This window comes from Stegodyphus dumicola, chromosome 4 (genome assembly GCF_044657685.1).
Source record: "Stegodyphus dumicola isolate Sdum_Otavi_A_Nest chromosome 4, ASM4465768v1".
NCBI lineage: Eukaryota > Metazoa > Arthropoda > Arachnida > Araneae > Eresidae > Stegodyphus > Stegodyphus dumicola.
The window spans coordinates 12841295-12862855 of NC_140771.1; the positions used below are offsets into that span (position 1 = coordinate 12841295).

The 21561-nt window shown below is 29.8% G+C and overlaps 1 protein-coding gene across 2 annotated transcripts in view; it reads left to right on the forward strand.

Annotated features, from left to right (window-relative positions):
- Positions 1 to 21561, forward strand: part of puf (ubiquitinyl hydrolase 1 puf) — a 223611-nt gene that overhangs the window by 92172 nt on the left and 109878 nt on the right. Inside the window, exons 22-30 of one of the 2 annotated variants that reach the window (XM_085814567.1) lie at positions 3395 to 3521; positions 7307 to 7405; positions 7500 to 7676; positions 7814 to 8002; positions 9570 to 9680; positions 10597 to 10710; positions 10818 to 10871; positions 12726 to 12809; positions 15532 to 15618. In XM_085814567.1, coding sequence (XP_085670693.1) covers positions 3395 to 3521; positions 7307 to 7405; positions 7500 to 7676; positions 7814 to 8002; positions 9570 to 9680; positions 10597 to 10710; positions 10818 to 10871; positions 12726 to 12809; positions 15532 to 15618 — 1042 coding nt within the window. The remainder of the gene's footprint in view (positions 1 to 3394; positions 3522 to 7306; positions 7406 to 7499; positions 7677 to 7813; positions 8003 to 9569; positions 9681 to 10596; positions 10711 to 10817; positions 10872 to 12725; positions 12810 to 15531; positions 15619 to 21561) is intronic. The other variant, XM_085814568.1, reaches the window with a different exon arrangement.

Genomic DNA, 21561 nt, shown 5'->3' on the forward strand with positions numbered 1-21561 from the left:
GGGCATAATTTGAGTGGTAGAATTGAAATATAGGAAAAAAACTTTTATGTTATTTCAGAAAAAGTCCGGTTTTATGTCAAAATACCTATGTTAGAACAGTGTTATATATATATATCTAATATGTATCGTAGGTCGCACTTTCGAGACATGAAAAACGCAATTTGAATTTTGTCAATCGGCCCAGTAGAATGGGGGATATAGAACTGTCCCCCTATTTTTTCCCTGCTGTGTACAAAGAAGATTATATTAAAAAATAAACTAAAAGCTTCTCTATTTCTATAGAATTTTTGAAGCGAGAAACTTTTAGATCTGTGTATATGTATATGAGTATGTTCAGGACATTCATTCTTGAGTTCTGATGAAGCATTTTATGCATTGACTTTTACCTCGGTTTGGCATCAGTGCCTATAATTGTCAGAGCTGAAGTGTAAAGCATGAAAGACACCTTTGTGATTGCAATTCAGCACAGTCATAACTGTTGCCGTATAAGCTGTATAGCATGATGTAGTATGAGTAAGCATTGGATGTTTGTGAACTTGAATGTTAAAATAGCTTTTTTGTAACAGTTTTCTATGCATACATTGGCAGTAAAAACCATTTTGTTATAATAATGAATACACACAGAAAATGTGAAAGGGATTCTGTGAGCAAGAAACTTAAATTACTTACTTTAGAGTAAAAATTTGATATAATCAAGTTTCATAAAGAGGGAATGAAACTATTCCCTGTTGCAGTTGCAACATCATGCCATTTTTAGAAGATAAATAAAAATATGCCAAAAGGTAACCTTACCTTTTCTCTTCTTCGTGGTGGACGGCTCACAGAAGGATTCAGAAACATGAAATCATAAATCCAGGTTAAAAATGGTAGGCTTCCTTTTAGCAGACACCTTTAACAAAACAACATATTTTATTACTATTTACAAAGAATTTAAATTCTAGAAGTAGATTGATTACAAATATGGTAAGCAGCATTCATTTCTGCTTCCATTCGTTATTGACACTACTGTCTCTCTAGTTTATTTTAGTCCTCAGTTCAGTTGAGGGATGAAAACTGATGAGAGGCTGGCTGAGTAGCAACAGCCATTTCACCATCAAGACTTATTTTTCTTTACATGTCTATATTATATCGATTTTGTTTCATATCATGTACCTCTGGCTGCCTTAAATTTTAAAAGAAAAAAGCTTTTGTTATTAAACATGGCTTCTAGAATTATTAAAATACATTAAAATAATAAATTCATTAATGGTAGGCAATATTTGTTAAATTAAAAAAAAAAAAAACTAAAAACATTCATAATTGAGTTGAAATAAAATTATAAAATAATATATGATAATAAAGCATAATATTAAAACTAAATATAATATAATGTGACATTGATAATAAAAAGGAAATTGTTTTTAGATTTCAAAATAAATCAACCATTTTTAAGGTAATATTTAAGGAGTCTTTTTTCAGGTAATATTTGTCATTTAATATACTTAAAAAATATTAATTTTGTTTTTGATTTTAAAGTATTTAAAGAAAATCACATGCAAAAATTTGCTCCAAAACCAAAGTTATGGTAAAACATCTTTCTAAGGTTTTACTCCATAATGAACCAAATTGGTTTGATGATTTACATTTCAGTATATTCCTCATATTGAAGCATTTGAAAAATATATAAAATGTTTTTATGTGCATTAATTTACAAATATATCATTATGTATGCCATAAAAATTAACTTATTAGTATATCTATTGATACTGTTTTTTACTTTTAAAAGATAGATAGGCTAACAAGATTTTAAAGTATTTCAGTTTTAATTAAGTTTTATAAAAATGTGAATTTCTTGTTTGCATAAGTGATTGCTCTGAACTAGCTGATTAAAATTTCAAGAAGTTTAGATGAATCATGTAAACATTATAAAATTATGGAAATGGTGATAGAATAGAATATCTCAGAGGTTTAGCCAATAATTATGAAATGTGATAATTTTGTTCTGTTTGATATTGAAGTTTCTGTATATCCCATATATGTAAGTAATTAATTATATGTATTATAATATTTATTATGTATTTCATAATAACCTGGTTTCATAATAACCATTTAACTTTCATTATGTATTTCATTACTGTTTGATAGCAAAATGGTCCATGGCGAATCAGCTGCTGTCAGATTAAGGAATGGTCAAGACATTAGTTTGAAAATTAATCACAAAGAAAAATCATTGCAGATCATAAGGAATGGTTATAACATCCTGTGTATCAAAATCAATAACTCAGACCAGTAACAAGTTCTGTATATTCAAATGGAAATTCAAGCCAAAGCATTAATTCTTTACAAAGACTCTCAGACTACTGAGTACAGAAAACAAAGATGAGGGAATCTATGAAAATTTATGTCAAATCATGAATGGTTTTTCCATTTTGTGCAGAGAGCTCTTATTAACTATGTTCATATTGATGGTGAATTTGCCAGAGCAGGTAAAGAAGCTTCCCCAAGCTATTTGAAGGAATTAAGTAAAATCATACAAAAGAGTGTTTATGAAGCTGAATGAATGTGCTGATGAAACAGGTTTTTTCTGGAAAATGTTTACATCATACATCTTTATAACAATCAACAAAAAATTGTACTCTGGATATAAAACTTCTAAAGACTATCATGTGCTGCTCTTAGGTGAAAATGCAGCAGGAAATTTCAAAATAAAACCGATGCTTGTATATTGTGTGGTAAGTGGAATAAAGAAATGAAGGGAGCAGGAAGAAACCTCAAATAGTAGCGTTATAAATAAAAACACAAAAATTTCATCACTGATTACAAGAAAAAGATGGAAAGGTATTTGAAGTTAGAAGGTTCTATAAAAAATGCTATGAAGATTATCTAGAAAAATTTGGACAAAGTTTTTCTGTAGTCAAAACTATGAAAGTCATAGATTATTCTGACTTCTGCAGCAGAAAACTGCACCTTTGCATCATTTTAATGTAATTCATAATTTGTAAACTGTTCTATTAATAAGAATGGAAGGATGGTAGTTTGTCGTTTTATAGTATTAAAAGTTTCAATTTATAACATGAGATTTTTACTTATTAAATTTTAAATTTGTATTTGTAAGTGGCTGATGCTACTTGAATTACTGTTGTCAGTCACTGATGACTAACATGACACTAAATGTACTTCAAAAATTAACATTAAAAAAAACTTTTTAAAAACAGGGAAGTTATTTTTTTTTTTTTTTTTTTTTTTTTTTTTTTACAGTTTAATAATAGTAATCTAGTAAGATCATTTATATGATGTTTTTGACTTCTGTCAAATAAATATTTTTATTAATTTAATTTTCTTAATATGTTAAACCTGTTAGTTGACTGTTTAAAAATTCTTTCATAATATTTTAACTTTTGTTGTTATTCACTAGATATGCATATCATCTTCGAAGATGGCAACTTAATGGCCATGGTGTAAATAGTCATAGATCTAATATTGGTGAAAAGCAAGTTTCTGCTTTAAGAATTATCTGCCAGCCAGCTGGTTTATCTGAAAAAGTAAATAATATTTCATTGTTGTGTTTTCATAAAATGTATGAATTATTAATATTTATGTTGAATATTATGAATGCCAACATCTTTAACTATCGAAATTTGTAGATTTTTTTAAATTCAGGTCAGGTTATTCTAATTTAAATAAGTTTATCTTAATTTAAATAGAAATTTTAAACATAGATTCTCTAATAATGTGTGTATAGTGGCGAGTTTATGCACCGGTTTTGTAACAATTTTGGTTCAAATCACCAAAGTGAACAATTTGTCAGAGAGTTAAGTGTAAACTCTCTGTAAAACTTTTAATTCTGTGGAATTTCCCAAACCGCCACAGTGTTTCGAATCATTCGGATTTGTCAAGGCTTGAATTTCTGCAACCCTATTATAGACAGAGGGTTTTTAGTTCCTAGAAGATCCTTTCATCGAATGTTATATGATTTGCAAATCTGTCCAAAAGTATGTTTGTTGACAAATATGATTGAATAATTTAGGTAAACATTTTGCAGTTCTAGCTGCCATAACTCTTCTCGTCAATTCTAATCAGGGTAATGTTAAACTTTTAAGAGGAGCTATTCTGTTTTTTGATAAAATGAATTTATTTTTATTTTTATCAAACTTATTTATATATCTGAAATATGCTATACTTCAATATTCATCATCACTTGCATCACAGAATATATGTAAAGAAATGTCACTATTTAGATTATCAGCATTTTGAAAATATTTTCTTTATGTCGATTCATATCCCATTTAAATGAATTATTTCCCCTGAGCCACTTCTTAAATTCAGTTTCAATATCATTTGGGAGCTGCTCATCCCAGCCAAGACCGTTTATCCATTTTTGTTATAGCAGAATTTTAATTCTAATCATGAATGGGGATCTAAATCCAGTTGGATCATACATTTTAGCTGTAACTTGTAACTCTGTTCTTTTAGTGTATAACACACAGCCTGTTGAAGATGATTTTAAAGACTTTAAATCTAGTTCTATTAAGTCATTTTCTGTATCCCAAACAAGACCTAAAATCTTGGGCAAAGGAGGTATGCCTTTTCTACTGATTTTATTCCATAATATAAATCATCAACATATAAAAATGAATTCAGCATTTAATAGCTTTTAGGTTTTTTATTGATATATTTTTTATTGTGATACTTTATTGTAGCTACTAGAATGAATAAGACTGTTAGTAATGCCAAATGATAAATATGTCATGTTCATAATTTTGAAAGACTTACGGTTTTCATTCTGAAAGGAAATGAATTTCAAAATATTTATGATCTTCTTTATTATTTTTCATGAGAAATATTTTTATATCATCAGAGAAAGTAATATTGAGTTCCTAAAATTTCAGAATGACATCTAATATGTTAGGATTTGAATTAGGTCCAGCCTCTAACAAATCATTTTAAAGATTTCAAATTTTCTCTTTTACATGATGCATCAAAAACACTTCTAACTCAAGAAGTTCCTATATCTGTTCTTTTCACTGCTGTATGGGGCATGTGATAACTTGATTTGAGATCTTTATTTGATATACTTGAACAAATCTGTCTTGCAGCTGTTCTTCAGTTATTTTTGCATATTGCACACTTCCATGTCCTTATCCAATCTAACTCACAAAATCTAAACACTTCTTTGCAATCTAAAAATTGTTTAATTCCTCAGTGTTAGATTTTCAAGGTAATTTATTTAGTATCTACCATTATTAAAGGATAAAAAGCTCTCAAATTGATCAATTATTTGTTTTATGTTTCTGAGACAATTTTATGCTTTCTTTTGAAATACCAATTGAGTCCAATTCCCAAAATGCTCTTAGGTCATTCAGTATTTCATTCTTCATAATGGCAATATTTTGTGAGCAAGCTTTCTGTTTTCTAAATTCTGAATCTATAATTATCCATTCCAAAGACAGTTTTTTTCACACCTAAATCTTTAACTGCAATTTTTTCATCTAAGAAAAATTTCCAAAGAAATTGGATCCTATTAGGATTTCAACATCTAAATATTTTTCTCCATAGCATAAGTTAGAGAGATGTAATTGATGACTAGCCGTAAACTCTGATACTTGTTTGTCTGGAGGGAAAATTATGGTACCAGAAATGCTTGGAATAATGTTTTGAGTTTAATTGAATACTGCTTATTATTCTTTGCTTTGATTTCAGATTCTACAACTGGATATATTTTCTCTGTTGCTTGTTGCATTTGAAAGGAATAAATGTAAAGGACAGGTTTTAAAAGCATTTGCTAAATGCTGACTACCAAAGAAATGTTGGCTTCCATTGTCTATTAAAAGCCTGATTATTTCAAAGTTAAATTCAGAATTTGAAATCACTCTACATGCTTATAAACAAACATTTTTTGAACACGTAATGTCTGTGTTACACTGTGAAACTAAACTGATAATTTCAGAATTAGAATTAATTCACACTTGAATATCCTCATCATTACAATTTAAATTCAGTGATTCTTTACATTTATCCTCAGTATTATTCATTTGATTAATTCTTGCTGTATTATTTTGATTGTTAACCAGATAGTTGGAACAATGATGATGTTCACATTTGAAACAAGAAGTTTGTTGATACATTTTGAAATATCTGAAGCAGCATTTAGTATTCTTTAAAATTTCTAATTTAATTTGTGGTGACATTGCATTTAAACATTTTTTGCATTTAAACAAATCATATAACTGGAATTATATGAAATAACTTGAATTATGTGAAATAAATGCCAGCCCGTGAATTTAATATTTAACTGTAATATTAGCTGAATTTACATAGAGTAACCAATAAAAATTTCTCAGTTACCAACCTTTAGATTTCAGATAGAAAATAAATATAACTTTGAATTTTTCCTTTGCATTATTATTAGTCCAAAGAAGCTTGGTCCCTGAAGGACTATTGTTTTCATTTTGCGATTTTGTGTTGAAAAATTAAAAGGTTGTAATACTTTTCAAATCATTGCTGCCAAATACTATCACCCTGTATTATATTTAAAGAAATTAATTAATGAAGAATCTGAATAAATGTTTGTATGTTTCTCACATTGTGATAAAACAAAGGTACCTAGAGCTATTCAGTTTTGAATGACGTAATCCTTCTGCAAATATGGTCATCTGAAAGCCCAACTTTGAAATCTGGAATTCGTTTTATTATCGATTTCATATTTTGTAAAACTTTTAATAAACTGAACAATTTAAAATCCAGCAATGGCGACACTCTATGGTGAAAGAAAACCTTTTTATCTCCAGTGCGCGGAACTGTGTATCGGAAATTCTAAAGATATGCTCATTTTAAAATATTTTGCGACATTGCTGTTGAACTGAATTTTATGGTGTATGGAACATATTTAATAAATAAAGGTAACACACAAAATGTTACAAAAATGCCACTTTGGACGTAATTTAAAATGTGAAACCTTTCAGATTTAAAAAATTTAAATTATTGTTATTTTATTTATATTTTGATAAATATTTAGTAAGTGAAATTTAAAATTTAATTAATTTTTATACTGTTCATTTAGCCTTCATGCAGTTTGAAATTGAGACCACTGTGTGCTATATTACTTATACAGATTATTTCTTAAATAAATTTTCCTAAAAAATAAAATTTATTTAGATGTAGCATACCAATATTTTTCATTTACTTTTATGCTTTGAAGTTAAATTTGAATGTCAGATTTAATGAAAATTGTTATAAATTTTTCCTAGTGAGGATGTTTCTCAAAAATTGTGTTTGTGTAATTGATGTAAGTTTATTGTATTTTATGTAATGAAAAATACCTTTTCAGGCAACTATTGAATTGCAAAACTGTGATACTGTTGCCGACTTGCGAGCTGAAGTTACTCAGTGGTGGGAACAGCTACAAGCAAAGCACAGAAGAGAAAGTGTAAGCTTTTTTTTTTTTTTTTTTTTTTTTTTTCATATTATATCAGATTATTAGCCAATTAATAGATCTGACTAAATATACATTTGTGCTGCAGGATCAGAAAGACGGTAGTTCCTCATCGAAGGTGAATGGAACATCGGGGGGAAACATTTGCCCAATTTTGGGTAATATGCTGTCTGATGGACCAATAAGAATGATTTCTCAAGGTCAAGAATTAACTTGCGATCTTGATGAGAAAATATTATCAGAATTAGGCATTAAAGATCATCAAGTATGTGCTAGTATCAAAATAATGCATTATGCTTTGTATTTATTATGCTTTATGCATTATGCATTATGCTTTGTATTGTTATTTCACTGTATCTTATTTTTAACAGCAATTAAAAAATCTGTTTTTTGTTTCTATAGCTAGTTTTTGTATCTGTGGGAGCCCCACGCCAGTCTCGTCGTAGAGAAGGCTTGGAGCCAGCATCTACTTTGCCCCCACCTCCAAGAGAAAGACTGCCTCTTGTGTTATTGTTAAAAACAACATATTTTGAACAACTTTTTGGTCTAATGCAACATTTAGGCTCTTTTAGATCTATATCTGAGACAGGAGTAAGTAATATTCATTATCATCCATTGCCTCTTTTCAATATGAATCATTCTTTTGTTTCTGATTTTCCAGGATGATTTTCAGCAATGATTATATGGATCTGGACACAATTGTATTTGTTACCCAGAATATATAAGTGTAATGTAAGAAATATAAAAAAATATGTGAAAGATAAATCATAATTTAAATTAGCAATAGCCCCTTGATGCTTAGTTTTAATTAATCAGCTCTGTTTTTCTAAAAGTAGTAATTTTTTTTGGACTGTCATTTTGAAACTAATCCACGTCATATGACTCTTACATAATACCAATGTAAATGGAACTAAAACCCAAACAGCTGATAGTAATTTTACAGCAGTATCAATTATTTAGTCAAATGCATCAAGTACCAAAAATTAACTCATTCTGAATCAAGATTTCATCCTGAACAAAACTTATTTGCTTTCTACACTCCAGCCTTGCTGGACCAGTTCTTGCTGCTATCTCTTCTTGCTGCAAAGCTATTAAAAATGTAAACATTTTGAAATAGGCATGAGTAGCATGCCAAGTTGTTTGTGGCCACAACATGCTTTTTAAAATAAAGATGAATATTTAATTTGTCTCAGCTGCCATATTTGCTTTTCATTATGGATTAATATCTATGAAGTCCAATATGTATGTGAAATATATACGCAATCAAAATTTTTGCTCTTCATTGTGAATTAACATCTACAACAATTTGGTTTTTCAATATGATCAAATCATTGCACACAAATATGTATATATTTTAATGTATAAAGAGAATCAAATAATACTTAATAAATAATAATAAAGATATCACTTTGACATTTTGTTTTTTAACAGTCACTTCTTGTCTTATTAATTATTATTCTAGGTTAATATATGTTGCATTTTTTACATATGCAGCATCAGAATTTGTATTTAGTTGTGCGGCATAATTTGATATAGAAAAACCTTTATTACTTCTGCTAAAACATGCTCTTGTGAGTGATAACTACTAAATGGACTGATTTTGCATTTTATGTACATATTTTCATTAAATTTGTACTAAATTGGTTTCATTCAGGAAAAATCATTACTTGTGATGTCTAGAGTTGTTTTTGGTTAATTTATAACAATTCATCAAAATTAAAAAATTTGAGTCAAATTAGAAATAGTAAGTTATATGTATTACCAACAATTCTTTTATACAACTCTTTCAATTAAATATTTTTTTTAATTGTGGCATATTTTTTATAAAATATCTACTTTGTGAACCAACAAATGAATGAACTAACAACTTTATAAAACTGAAAGTTTTTTTATTTAAATTTATAAATCATGTAGTGTGTTTAAATAGTTTTGAGGAAGTGTCTGAATACTAGTTGAGGTTATATATCTATCTTGCTGTGAAAAATTTTTTCTTTCATGTTTTATATTTACTGATATTCAATACTTGCAAGGTTTAATGTGATGCTCATTTGCTCTTTTTTAATATTCCATTCCCCCTCCCTTGAGTACTTTTCATGCATGGTGAGATGTTTTATTATATCTCTACAGCAGTTTGATATATGAATTTATTTTATTGCAGAATACTCTTCCACACACAAAAGCACAAATATTATCAAGGAGAGTGTGGGAAATATTAATGATGTTGCCTACATCGCCAACTATGTTACAGGGTTTCAAAGACATAACCAAAGTAATTTTGTTTTTCAAAATGTTATAATTTGTTGGAATCCTTATGCAAAAATGCTGTGGTACTTACGTATTAATGCAACCAGGCCAAAATTCGCATAAATCGCCAAATTTGGCGACACTACTTACGGCAACCCTACGTGTTATATGTAGTTTTGTAAAATGAAAAAATAACACTGGGCATATACTACCACAGCAATGGGTTTTCGGCGGAATTTGCTGAGAAAAGAAAGAGACTTTTTTGGTTACTGTACCTAACAGAAGCGCCGTTACCCTCATGGAAAAAATTTGCGAAAATATTAAGGAAGGAAGCATCATTTATTCGGATTGCTGGAAAGGATACAATACAAGTGAGTTCGAAAATGCTGGATTTCTACATGGCACTGTTAATCACAAATATAACTTTGTGGATCCTAACACGGGCGTTCACACACAACATGTAGAGCGCATGTGGGGCTCAGCCAAATGGCGCAACAAAAAACAGAGAGGAACAGCCCGTCATCATCTTGACTCATACCTTATCAAATTTATATGGCACCAAGCTCAAGCTGTTAATGGCAAAGACGGTTTTCAATCAGTGCTAAAAGCAATAGCCAAAAGATTTCCGCCCAAAAAATAATTTTGCAACTTATTCAAATTCGAAACCGGAAGAGTTTAATTGCTATTTTATATTTTGAAACAAAATAATATAAAGAAGTGTATTAAAAATTATCTGTAATTAATAAATGTACATCTTCTTTCTATTCATACTTTTTTACTCAAACTTACAAATCGCGCCAACCTGGTTGCGATAATACATAAGTACCAATGCTGTATGACTGTTTTGTGAGCAGTTACAGATGTTAAGTTGTTTTAACATGATGCATTAAAATTTGCTTTGTATTATATAATTTTATACTTTTATGTTATCTTTTCTGCAGAGTTCAGATTCTGGCGATTGCTCAAATAATGCACTACAATCATTAATAAATCCAAAAAGTCCACAGAAGTTAATGTATTCCCTACAGATAGTCGAGTCTTTGAAACAAAACAAGGTAACTTTTTTTTTTGCTATGAAAATTTTTTATTTGTATAACTTAAGCTGTGTGTTTGTCGGTATGCGAATTCTCATAAAATCATCAATTCCATCTTCTCTTTTAAGGGCAGGAATCCTGTTTCAGTTAATTGTCATTTAGTTTTGACATTTTTTAATAAGGTAAAATTTCATTTTGATATAAATACTTTCCTAAAATATTATGATTAAGGTCTCACGTCTTTTTGAATGCAAATGGTGCAAACCATAAGTTTCTAGTTATATTTCTCAACCATTTTAAATTAGAATTTAAAATTTGGATTTTAAATTAGAATTGCATTTTATTTTAAATTAGATTAGAAATTTTAAATTAAATTAGATTAGAAATTTTAAATTAGATTTTTAATTAGAAATAATTTCTTAATTAAGAAAATTTAAAATCTAATTTAAATTAGATTTTAAATTAGAAATTTTAAATTAAATTAGATTAGAAATTTTAAATTAGATTTGCATTTTAAATTAGAATTTAAAATGCAAATCATATTTTCCTCCCTTAATATGGTATCTTTTAGGAAATTTAAGGGATCCTGTAATTTCTTTATAGATTTTTTTAATTCGTTAATCATAAATGGTAGTATCATTCCAAATACAAGAATTGTGTGAAAAAACACTTGTCTTTGTGTAGTAAGATCTTGTTTCTGTGGTCAAAAATGAAATACTGCAGTACATTGTACTGGCCTATCTTTTAAAATAAATGGCTGGCTTATATTTATCTTGACTCAATGAGTTACTTTTCTTGTCATGTTAAATGGGAACTTGGGAGTAAGAGCCTTCATATTTGGAAAAGCTATTTGAGAAGCCTTTGTAAATGCGGCTTTTCTCTATGTATGAGGCAAATATGAGTCAGTTTCATGGAAACATGAAATTATAGTAACTTTGATCCCAGCTCTATTAACCTGAGTACTTTCTCATAGTAAACTCATCATAAGTTAGTTTATAAAAATATTAACATTGTAACACTAAATTTTATGCTTCCTTCATTAAATTTTGTTATAGATTAGAGCCCAAATATTGAATCTAAACATATTTTTCGAAAAATGCAGTCCAAATAATGAAAATTGTATTTATGAAGTTTCATAGAGATTACTAATTTTTGCCTTGCATTCTTATTGGCATTAATTATATTTAAAGAAGAATTAAAGTGCCACCCATTTATAAACTGAACTGTACAAAGCATTATGTTTGTGCTGAAAAGTTATCAGACTGCTTAGGAATGTATGTATTTGTAATCACTTCTACTATACAAATCATTTCCAATGACCAAATGAAGAATAACCATCAATTTCTCAAAAATAGAATTAAGTATCACTTCTCATCTTTGTTAAGAAAAGTTATTTCCTTTTAAAAACTATTTAAAAGTATTTCATTTCTAACCATATATTATTATTGTAAATATGCATTCATTTCTGGAAATGTTAAGATGTGTTATATTTCCGTTTTTATTCATTATTCAGTGCATTTTATGTAATATTAATTAAAATAACTATATTTTTCTCATTATTTATGAGTTCTTTGCATCTTAAAAAGGCAATTATTTTTGCAATAAATATCAATTTTTTATGTCACTAAATTTTTTATTAACAGATAAATGATAATAATTTTCAACTTCTTTGTTGAATGTTTATACATTTTTCTCATCATAATTTGTTCTTCACAAGGCTTCTTATGTTCAAGAATAATGTATAAAACTGAAGAAAGCTTTAAGTGTTATTTGTATTCATTTTCTTTATCTTTAGTGCAGAATATTCTTATCATAATTAAAATATTAGATGATTATAAATTTAAAAAAAATTAAATACCCTTTTTTATAGGAATTAAATATTGAATAGTCAAAAAGATTGATTTCGAAGAAACTCCAGATATTTTTATGCATTTCAAAAATATTTTTGCTTGTAATTTTTCTAATGAACCTTTGAGTCTCTTTTTTATACAATAAAATTTTATTTGATACATTAAATGTTAATTTTTTTTTTGAAGGTTTCTGAGTCACTTGAATTTATATCTGAAAATTCTGATAAAGATCCAAACTCTGAAAAGGATAATACAGCCTGGTCTGCAAAAGTAAGATTTTTTTTCGTTTTTGATATGTTATGCATCTAGTTTTTAAGCGACACAAAGTACACAATTAATTTTTCTTTTATGCAAATATGTTAAATGCATTGTGAAGCAGTATACTTATTTTACTTTCTTAAATGGAGTATATTCATATTTGGAATTGAATTTCACATTTAAATATATTTTAACAGTAAAATTTAATTTATTGTTACAGTGTTTTGGTATTTGTTTCTCTTCAATAATTATTATTTTATGTAAAGAGTATGTATGTGTTTGTAATATATATATTTATATGAATTTCATACCTTTTAGTGTCATTCTTAATTAAGAAATTATTCCTTTAAATTGTATTCAATTTTATTACATAACATGTCTTCTGTTATTTCAGTTAAAATTTAATGCATAATTATTAATTACAGGGAAATTACTTATGTTAATTAACTTATTTCTAACAGTTATGTAAATATGCTTGTCATTCGGCCACTTATTCATGAAAATTATATAAAACAAATTTGGGTCATAATAATTTCTTCAGTAATGCTAGTCCAAAAATAAAAAGCTGTATCTGTTAGTCCTGACTGCACTTCCTTGTAACTATCTAACTCTCTCATCTATATCAGACAGAAAGTTTTCATCATATAATATATGCTTGTGTGCAAAACTTGGAGAATTTGTACATTATTTTGAATTTCTGAAAAACTAATGGACATATTTTAATGAAATGTGGTATGAATATACATGTTGTAAGGATTATGTTAATTTTATTAACAGTTAAATTTTGATTTAAACTTCCTTTCTTATCACTTCTTAATTTCAACTTACCACTTTTGGCGAGAACGTAGTTTTAGAATCACATCTGAATGCTAAGGAGGAAGAGCGCTATTTAACCGCAAAGTTCTACTGTCTTAGTGAAAGAGATACCAGATATTCTGGCTAGCACGCTACCGCTTTTTTAGAGTACTCTCTTGTAAGCTATTATTATGTTCGGCTGTACTTTAGGCCCTTGATAGCTTCGCAGTTAATTAGCATTAAGGGGCTAACTCTGTTAGAATTTTGAAACCTTTGGCTATATCTCTTTAGTTAAGATTAGTTAAGTTTAATGCTTAGTTTCCTAAGTTGAAGCCCGAGTGTCGGCTTTATTGTACAACTTGAAGATGGAATAATAAAGGGTTATTTCACCCTTCTCACTTTTTGTTTTCTACCTCACGAACTCAAGCGATTATTTGCTTACTAGTTCTTAAAATTCTTCACATTCATCTGGAACTTAGAAGTACACAGTGGGGAATCCTACAATGTATAACAGAAAAAGAGATGAACCATTAAAATGCCATTTTATGTATGCATGATTAATAAGTTCATAGTGAAAGAATGTCCAAAATCCACATTGTGATATCAAATTGAAAATGTGTCTGAAATGGGATATGATACCACTTTACAGCCATATAGGTCACTCAGCATAACAACATACTTTACAGGAAACAGTTGAAGAGGCTCTCAGGCAGTAATCCCCCTCCTGTAACAAGGCAGTTTTTAACTCGATTCTTCTTGGAGGAGAATGGTGAGATGAAATTGCAGCCCCAAGAGCATCCTAGGCATGCTTTGTAGGGTTAGGAGATCTATTCCTGTGTGTCCTGCTGAGTCCTGTGTGGACAAGCCCATTAACAGGAACCCAGTACCAACTGCACCCCTAAAAAATTGAACATAAAGCTGTTTGTTCTCCTCTCAATACCTCATTGTAGTCAGAAGTGTTTGTCAAAGACGTGCTGAGGTGTTCTGCTGTTCAACATAATGCCTGCCCAAACCATTGCACATCCACTATTGTATCCTTTTCCCTAATGAGGGGGGAGAGCGGTATCATATTCCAAGTTCTCTCTCCAAATACAAATATGCCGAGAATCATATCCAGACTAAGTCTCGACTCTGTAAAAAAGCGCAGTGTAAAAAAGTTTGGTGCAAGGTGGGTATTATGTCTACACCATGCTAAATGTGCTGTCTTGTGGGCTGTAAGCAGTGGATCTTCTGGCATACAGAGCCTTATCTGAAGAAGCCTTCGGGCAAGTGTAGACTGTGAAACTTGGGCTCCATTGGCAGCATTCTGCTCACATGCGAGTTGTGAAGTTGTAGCGTCCTGTGTCACCACACGGAAAGTGTCAAATATCAATCCTCATTTGCTATTTTGGATCTTGGATAATTTTGTCCATGTCTTCTTGATATGAATCCAGTATCTTGAAACTGTTGCCATGGATCTTGGCCAACCTTGTCCAGGTTTTCTCAACAGGAATTTAGTATATTGAAACTGTTGCCACAAATTGCAGACTATACTGGACGTAACATTGAGCTCTGTAGCCACCTTCAGTTATGATTGACCTGCCTCCAATCTGCTAACAATTTTCCATCTCATTCCATCATTCATACATTCATCGCTACTCATTTTACATGATACCAAATAAAATTTACCTAATTTTTGCAAGAAACATGGCGAATGTCATGAAGAAATAAGAGAGACAAATTCTCAAAAAATTCCTCATGCACTTATATCCCCTCTGAAGAATGCACGTGTATTTGATTTTGTATAATTCTATAAATCTTTGACAGCATAATTATCATCTTTGGTTCAGTACTTTTCATAAAAATAGATTTAATTTGAAAATTCTTTTAATTTTTTAACACCATTTTATGTGACCTATATTTCAGATTTTTTTTTCATGTTTGCTTAATTTCCTTACAGTTCATTGAATGTGGTGGCCTGAATCATTTATTCGACATTTTTATGTCTGGAGTTTTACAGTCTCGAGAAGGTGCTGAGTGGAATGAAGTATGTGCTTTAAATATAAAACTGAAGTTGTTAAAGTTATAGTTTTGAATTTTTATCAGAGTGTCTTTGTTTTATTGCATTTTTTATCATCCATTTATGTAATTTTACGGTGTATTATGCATGTCAATTTCAAAAGAAAATTTTATCGGAGTTATTAAATTTTTACAGTGCAGGTATTTACAAAGCAAAAAAGTGTTTAATCAGTTTAATATAGAAAAACCAAACTCTGTTTGTAATTATATAAAATATTGTATAGTAATTATTTTAAATTATTATTTTAAAAATAAATTTTTATACTTGAGTTTTTTGTACTAAATGATAATTTGAACTTAATAAACAGCTTGAATGTTACTGAAGTTCAGTATGTTATATCAAAAGATAACAGTGCAAAATCGTAAAAAAAATCCCTACTAATATCCTTTTACCTGTATCAATAAGATGCTTAAAATTTGTAATTTTTTACTGATTAAAACTTTTGTATTTGTTTATCTGCTTCTTTTAGCTGACCTGCATTATTGTTTGTAAAATTAACAGATAATAAAGAACTGGAGAAAATAAAATTATTGTTTATTTCTGAAATTGAATAGTGAACCATTACAGTAAATGTCACTCAATTTCCAAAATTTTTGTTTTATTTATTTAATTTTTTTTAATTGATTTTTGATAAAGCATCAGTAAATGAATATCATATCAGTTGCTTACTGGCAGAAGTTAGATTTTGAATATATGATCATAGTTTTGAGTTTAAAAAAATGATGAAATGTTAAAACTTCAGAAGTTGTTGATTATATCTGTAGAGAAATTATTTTAAACTGGTGTATTCGTGATGCATCAGTTGCTTTCTTGAGCTACATAATCCAAGACAAAGCTTTCCAGAATCTTGAATAAGTTAGTTTAATTATTTTTTAATTATAATAATTATAATTATAATTATAATATTTTTAATTATAATAATTAAATATATATAATATAAATAATTATATATTTATATAAAAATTTATATAATAATTATATAAATATATATTAATATAAATATAAATAATTATAATATTTTTAATTATAATAATTTATAATTATAATATGTATTATAAGTTTAATTATTTTTTATTGTATTTTGTATAAGAACCTTTATATTAAGAAAAGTAGACTGAAAATGATCTGACAGGCATCAGTTTGAATTTAAATTATAACCTAAAAGTTTAATAGATGACATTGTAAAATGGTTGCACTTTATCAATTTAACATCAAGGTTAATATAGCATTTCTGTATTCCAAAACTGCTTCTGAAGTTTTTTTTTACAATTATTTACCAGTTTCAAATCTGTGTTATTTGCAGCTTATATTTTAATGATAGAGTTCAGAGTTAACTCTTTTAAGATATCAGTTCTGGTAATTAAAAGTCTTTTGTTGTATAACTTAATTATATTATTGTTGCTTTCATTACTTTTGTTATTTTTATTACTTTTTATCTTGCATTTATAAATTGTTCCATTCTTCATTGAGAAAATATACTTGGAAATCTTCCTGCATAAATTAAAATCTGGGGTTATCAGTGTTGTCTTTTCAGCAAAGTCATTAAAATTACTCTAATTAAACTATTAATTTTAGTGAAAATTTGCATGCATAAATTAAAGTTTCATTTGCACTAATAAATATGCTATTCATTTGTTCAATGAGATCACTCGCAGCATTTATACAGACTATATAACTTATGTGTGTGTTTAAATAGAGATGTATAGTTAAAAATATGTTTAGTTATCTTACATAATAAATGCATATAACCTTTAATTGGTACTTTCCTGTTAACCGTTTCATGCATTTTTGGTGCCACTGTGGCATATTTCTTTTATATATTATATATACCTTGACTAGATACTAGACGCCCTTTCCAAGCTTGTTATTATTATTTCAGGTTTTCTTCTTTCTTTTTTTGGCTAAATATCTGTTGGTAATTTTTCTTCGTTGATTTAAGTTCATTGCATTCTAGAAATCCTTTTCCCAGAAAAGAGGAGAAACAGAAAAAAAAAAAAAAAAAAAGAAAGAAAGAAAGAAAGAAAAAGAAAGGCATAAAATAAAAGCAAATACAGGAAAAAAAAAATAGTTGTGTGTATTGCTTCTTAAAGAATTAAGTGAAATAAAATTGAAATAAAAAGTAATAAATTAATAAATATTGCATTGAAAAATGAAACTTGTAAGACAAAACAGCTAGTATAAAATTGAAAATGGCATTAGCAGCAAGCATAAAATTGAAAGTCACATTTACCCCCCATAACAGAGCACATTTCTTCTTTGGAATGCATGTGACTTCATATAAATTCACTTAAATCTAAGTCTAGATGTTGGCAGGCAATGCTTCTTCTTGTGCCATTTTACATTACTTCCAGTGTTTGGCAGATTGAGTGTGATACCTAGTGTCTGCATTAATGAAAGGATAAGAATGATTTACTGTGAAATATTCTAAATCCGAAATACACTGTGAAAATTTACACTGTAATTTCACTGTGAAATTAATCGCAGTGAAAGAAAAGAAGAAGCTATGATTAGATGAAAAATGTGTGTGAGAATTGGTTATAAATGCAGTTATTGCCAGGAAAGAACCCAAATCAGACTGATATTACTTGTTACCAAGAAAATGTGTCCAAATGTGGGGGATTTCTTCAAATGGTATGGCTTTAATGGAAAAGAACCTTTTTTAATCATTAGAAACACATATGTAACTCTTGATTAAATTAAATTATAATGCAACAGAAAATTAATATACACAAATGGAAATTTTGGTACTTATGTATTATTTCAACAATAGTGAAAATTTTCTTCTGTCAAAGCATGCAAGTTGCCAGAGGACTTACAAAGGTGTACCAATCATTCCTGCAAAATTTTGAAGCAACTGATGCATATTTATTAAGTAAACAATCCGTATTAACTTCACTTAGTTTTTGTGCTTCTTAAAAAACTTTCATCTACAGTCAAAAGTCGTTAATTCGAACACCTGTAATCCGGAATGATCTATAATCCGGACCTCAAAGCTAAAAACTTTCTGCGCATGCGCCGCGTTGACACATGCGCATAGGCGTTTCTGCGTGCGCGTAAGACCTCTTACAACTGCGCATTTGCGTGTGCGCAAGTGCAGAATACGTTTTCATGTGCGCGTTTTATGTATAACGAACGGTATAAGCTAAAATTATCTAATTATCTATTTCAGTTAATGTTGATGATTGCGTTGTTCCTTAATTTTCGAATTGGATCCGGCTTATTATTTTTTGCAGACTGTAAGAGCAATTTTATAAAAGTAAACTTGAACTTTCGATTATGTCAAATAGAATTTCCGAATCTGGAGCTCCCAAAGGATCGTACAAAACGAAAGTATGTTTCGATGTCCATCAAACAAAAAGTGGAATTGCTGCAAAAAAAAAATGGATAAAGACATGAAGAAAGTGACAGAGAGGTTAGTGAGAACGAAAAAATTTCGATGGACAAGTTAGTCGGTATTCTCGGCACAGCAATTAACGGGACTTGAACAGCAGAACTTTGTAACTGAACAAAAAATTGTGTCTGTTTATAGAATTAAAGAGAAAGTATTAGCACAAAAAAACGAAGCAACTTAAACAACTTACATTGAAAGAAATGTTTAATAAAGTAAACAAATAAATATTAAGCTTTTTTTAATAACCTTTAGATCATAATTGTTCCTTATTTCATAAATTACGGTTTCATATTTTTAATTTTATAATTTTTGCATGCCATCTTACCAGATTTAAACTGATGATCTATAATCCGGAAAAATCGATAATCCGGAATCGCTGAAGTCCCGATGAGTCCGGATTAACGACTTTTGATTGTATTTAGTTTTTGTGCTTCTTAAAAAAAACTTTCATCTATTTCTACTATTTTGTTAGGCTCTCCGATTTTAGCAGAATTTCTGATTAAAACATAACAATTTCCACACTTAATTATTTCAATCTATTACTACACTGGTTATCATAAATTAAGGAAAAATCACAAAAATGGCGATAACTCCCTAAAATATAAGCCAAACCATGTAAAATTTGAATATGTTGCCAGGTAAGAGTAGCTGAGTAAAACTGCAATATGCAAATTAGTGACGCTGCATTCGGAATACGTTATCTGCGAGGAGAATAAAAGTTTATGTTTGAGAGCAAGCCTACATATGTCACTGTGATAGTGACATCAGAAATCTGAGATAGGCAATTCGTAACAATGACCTCCAGGCATGATTTGCCTGCAGAACTATGATGGAGAGCCATTGGGAGACTAGAGGCAGGATAAAGTCAAACAGAAGTGGCCGGATGGCTAAATGTGAGTCTTTCTGTTGTTCATAGACTTTGGAGGCGATTTCAAACCACAAATTCGGCCTCTAGGAGGTTCAGCCATGGACGGCCAACTGCTACGACGAACGCTGATGACCGATATTTGACATTATGTGCACGCAGGAGTAGAACCGTTACTCTGACTCTTCTTAGATCCTCCCTTGCTGCAGCCACCGGAAGGTTGGTGTCAACGTCAACTGTGCGTAGAAGGTTTCACGAAGATGGTCTGTATGCAAGACGACCAGCCATTTGCGTGCCTTTCACGTCACGCCATAGGAGGCACCATTTGCAGTAGGCACGACAACATGTCCACTGGACGCTTGATCAGTGGAGGGCTGCTCTCTTTACAGATGATTCCAGGTTTAGTCTAGAAAGCAATAGTAGGCATTATTTGATATGGATGGAACCTGGAACCCGCTATCATCCGTCAAACATCCGTTAAAGAGATGCATACAGAAGAGGCAGTGTCTGTGTTTGGGGTGGCATCTCTTTGGGTGGACGCACAGACCTCCATGTCTTTCCAACGGAAATCGGGAATGCTCCAGTTTATAGAGATGAAATGCTTGATGCTTATGTGCACCCAGACAATAGTGTTATAGGACGACAGCTCAAGACCACACATGGCTCGCATCGTAGATGATTATCTTCAACAGGAAACAATTATGCGCATGGAGCGGCCAGTTCGATCCCTAGACTTGAATCCTCTCTAGCACGTTTGGGATGATTTAGAGAGACGTCTAGCTGATCTCAGTCCACCCCCTCAGACTGTTGCCACGCTTGCAACAGCTTTGCAAGAGCAATGGCTCTCGCTTCCTATGGAACTGATAGACCGCATAATTGAAAGCGGGGTGCATCACTGTATGTGCTGTATTGCTTCTAGAGGCGACCATCTTCCCTATTGAAGGTACTTTTCCTGTAGCAAACGGACACCTTCGATTTGTTCATTTTATACATGTGTTAATTTCTATACTACCATAATTGTGTGGTAATTTATTTTTATGTTATTTGATACCTTACTATGTGTTGTATATTGTGGGTAAGTTTCATAAAATTCTACATGTAACTTTTTCAGTAATCGTGATTTTTGTGATTTTCCCTTTATTTATGATAACCAGTGTATTTTGTCAGCCATATTTAGCTGACCATGTGATGTCTGTTAATACATACTTTCTTGATGGTTGGATTCATTAACTTTGAAAATAATACACTGCTTGCTGTTCGTAGAAAGCAGGTCTTGAAATTGATTTTTTTTTTGGGGGGGGCAGTTCAAGAAAAAATAATAGTAAATTTATATCCTTCCCCATAAAAACAAGATGAGGCCTATCAAGAATCAGTCAGGTTTACATCAAATGAGTGTGTTGTTGCATTGCACTTATCCGTAATGAGTTCTAAATCTTGCTTATTGGCAACAGTTTTGTGGTTGATGGAATAATTCATAAGTTCCAAAAGTCATAATTTTAAATTATGTAGTTGTTTTGAGTATGACCCTTCTAAAAAGTAAATAGTCTTTTACTTTTTTGTTCTTTTAAGCATGATCATCCTAAGGACCCAATCTTATTCTTTTTTTGCCTAACAATCTGATTATGTTCCAGTTGTTTTAGTATATTTATTTGTA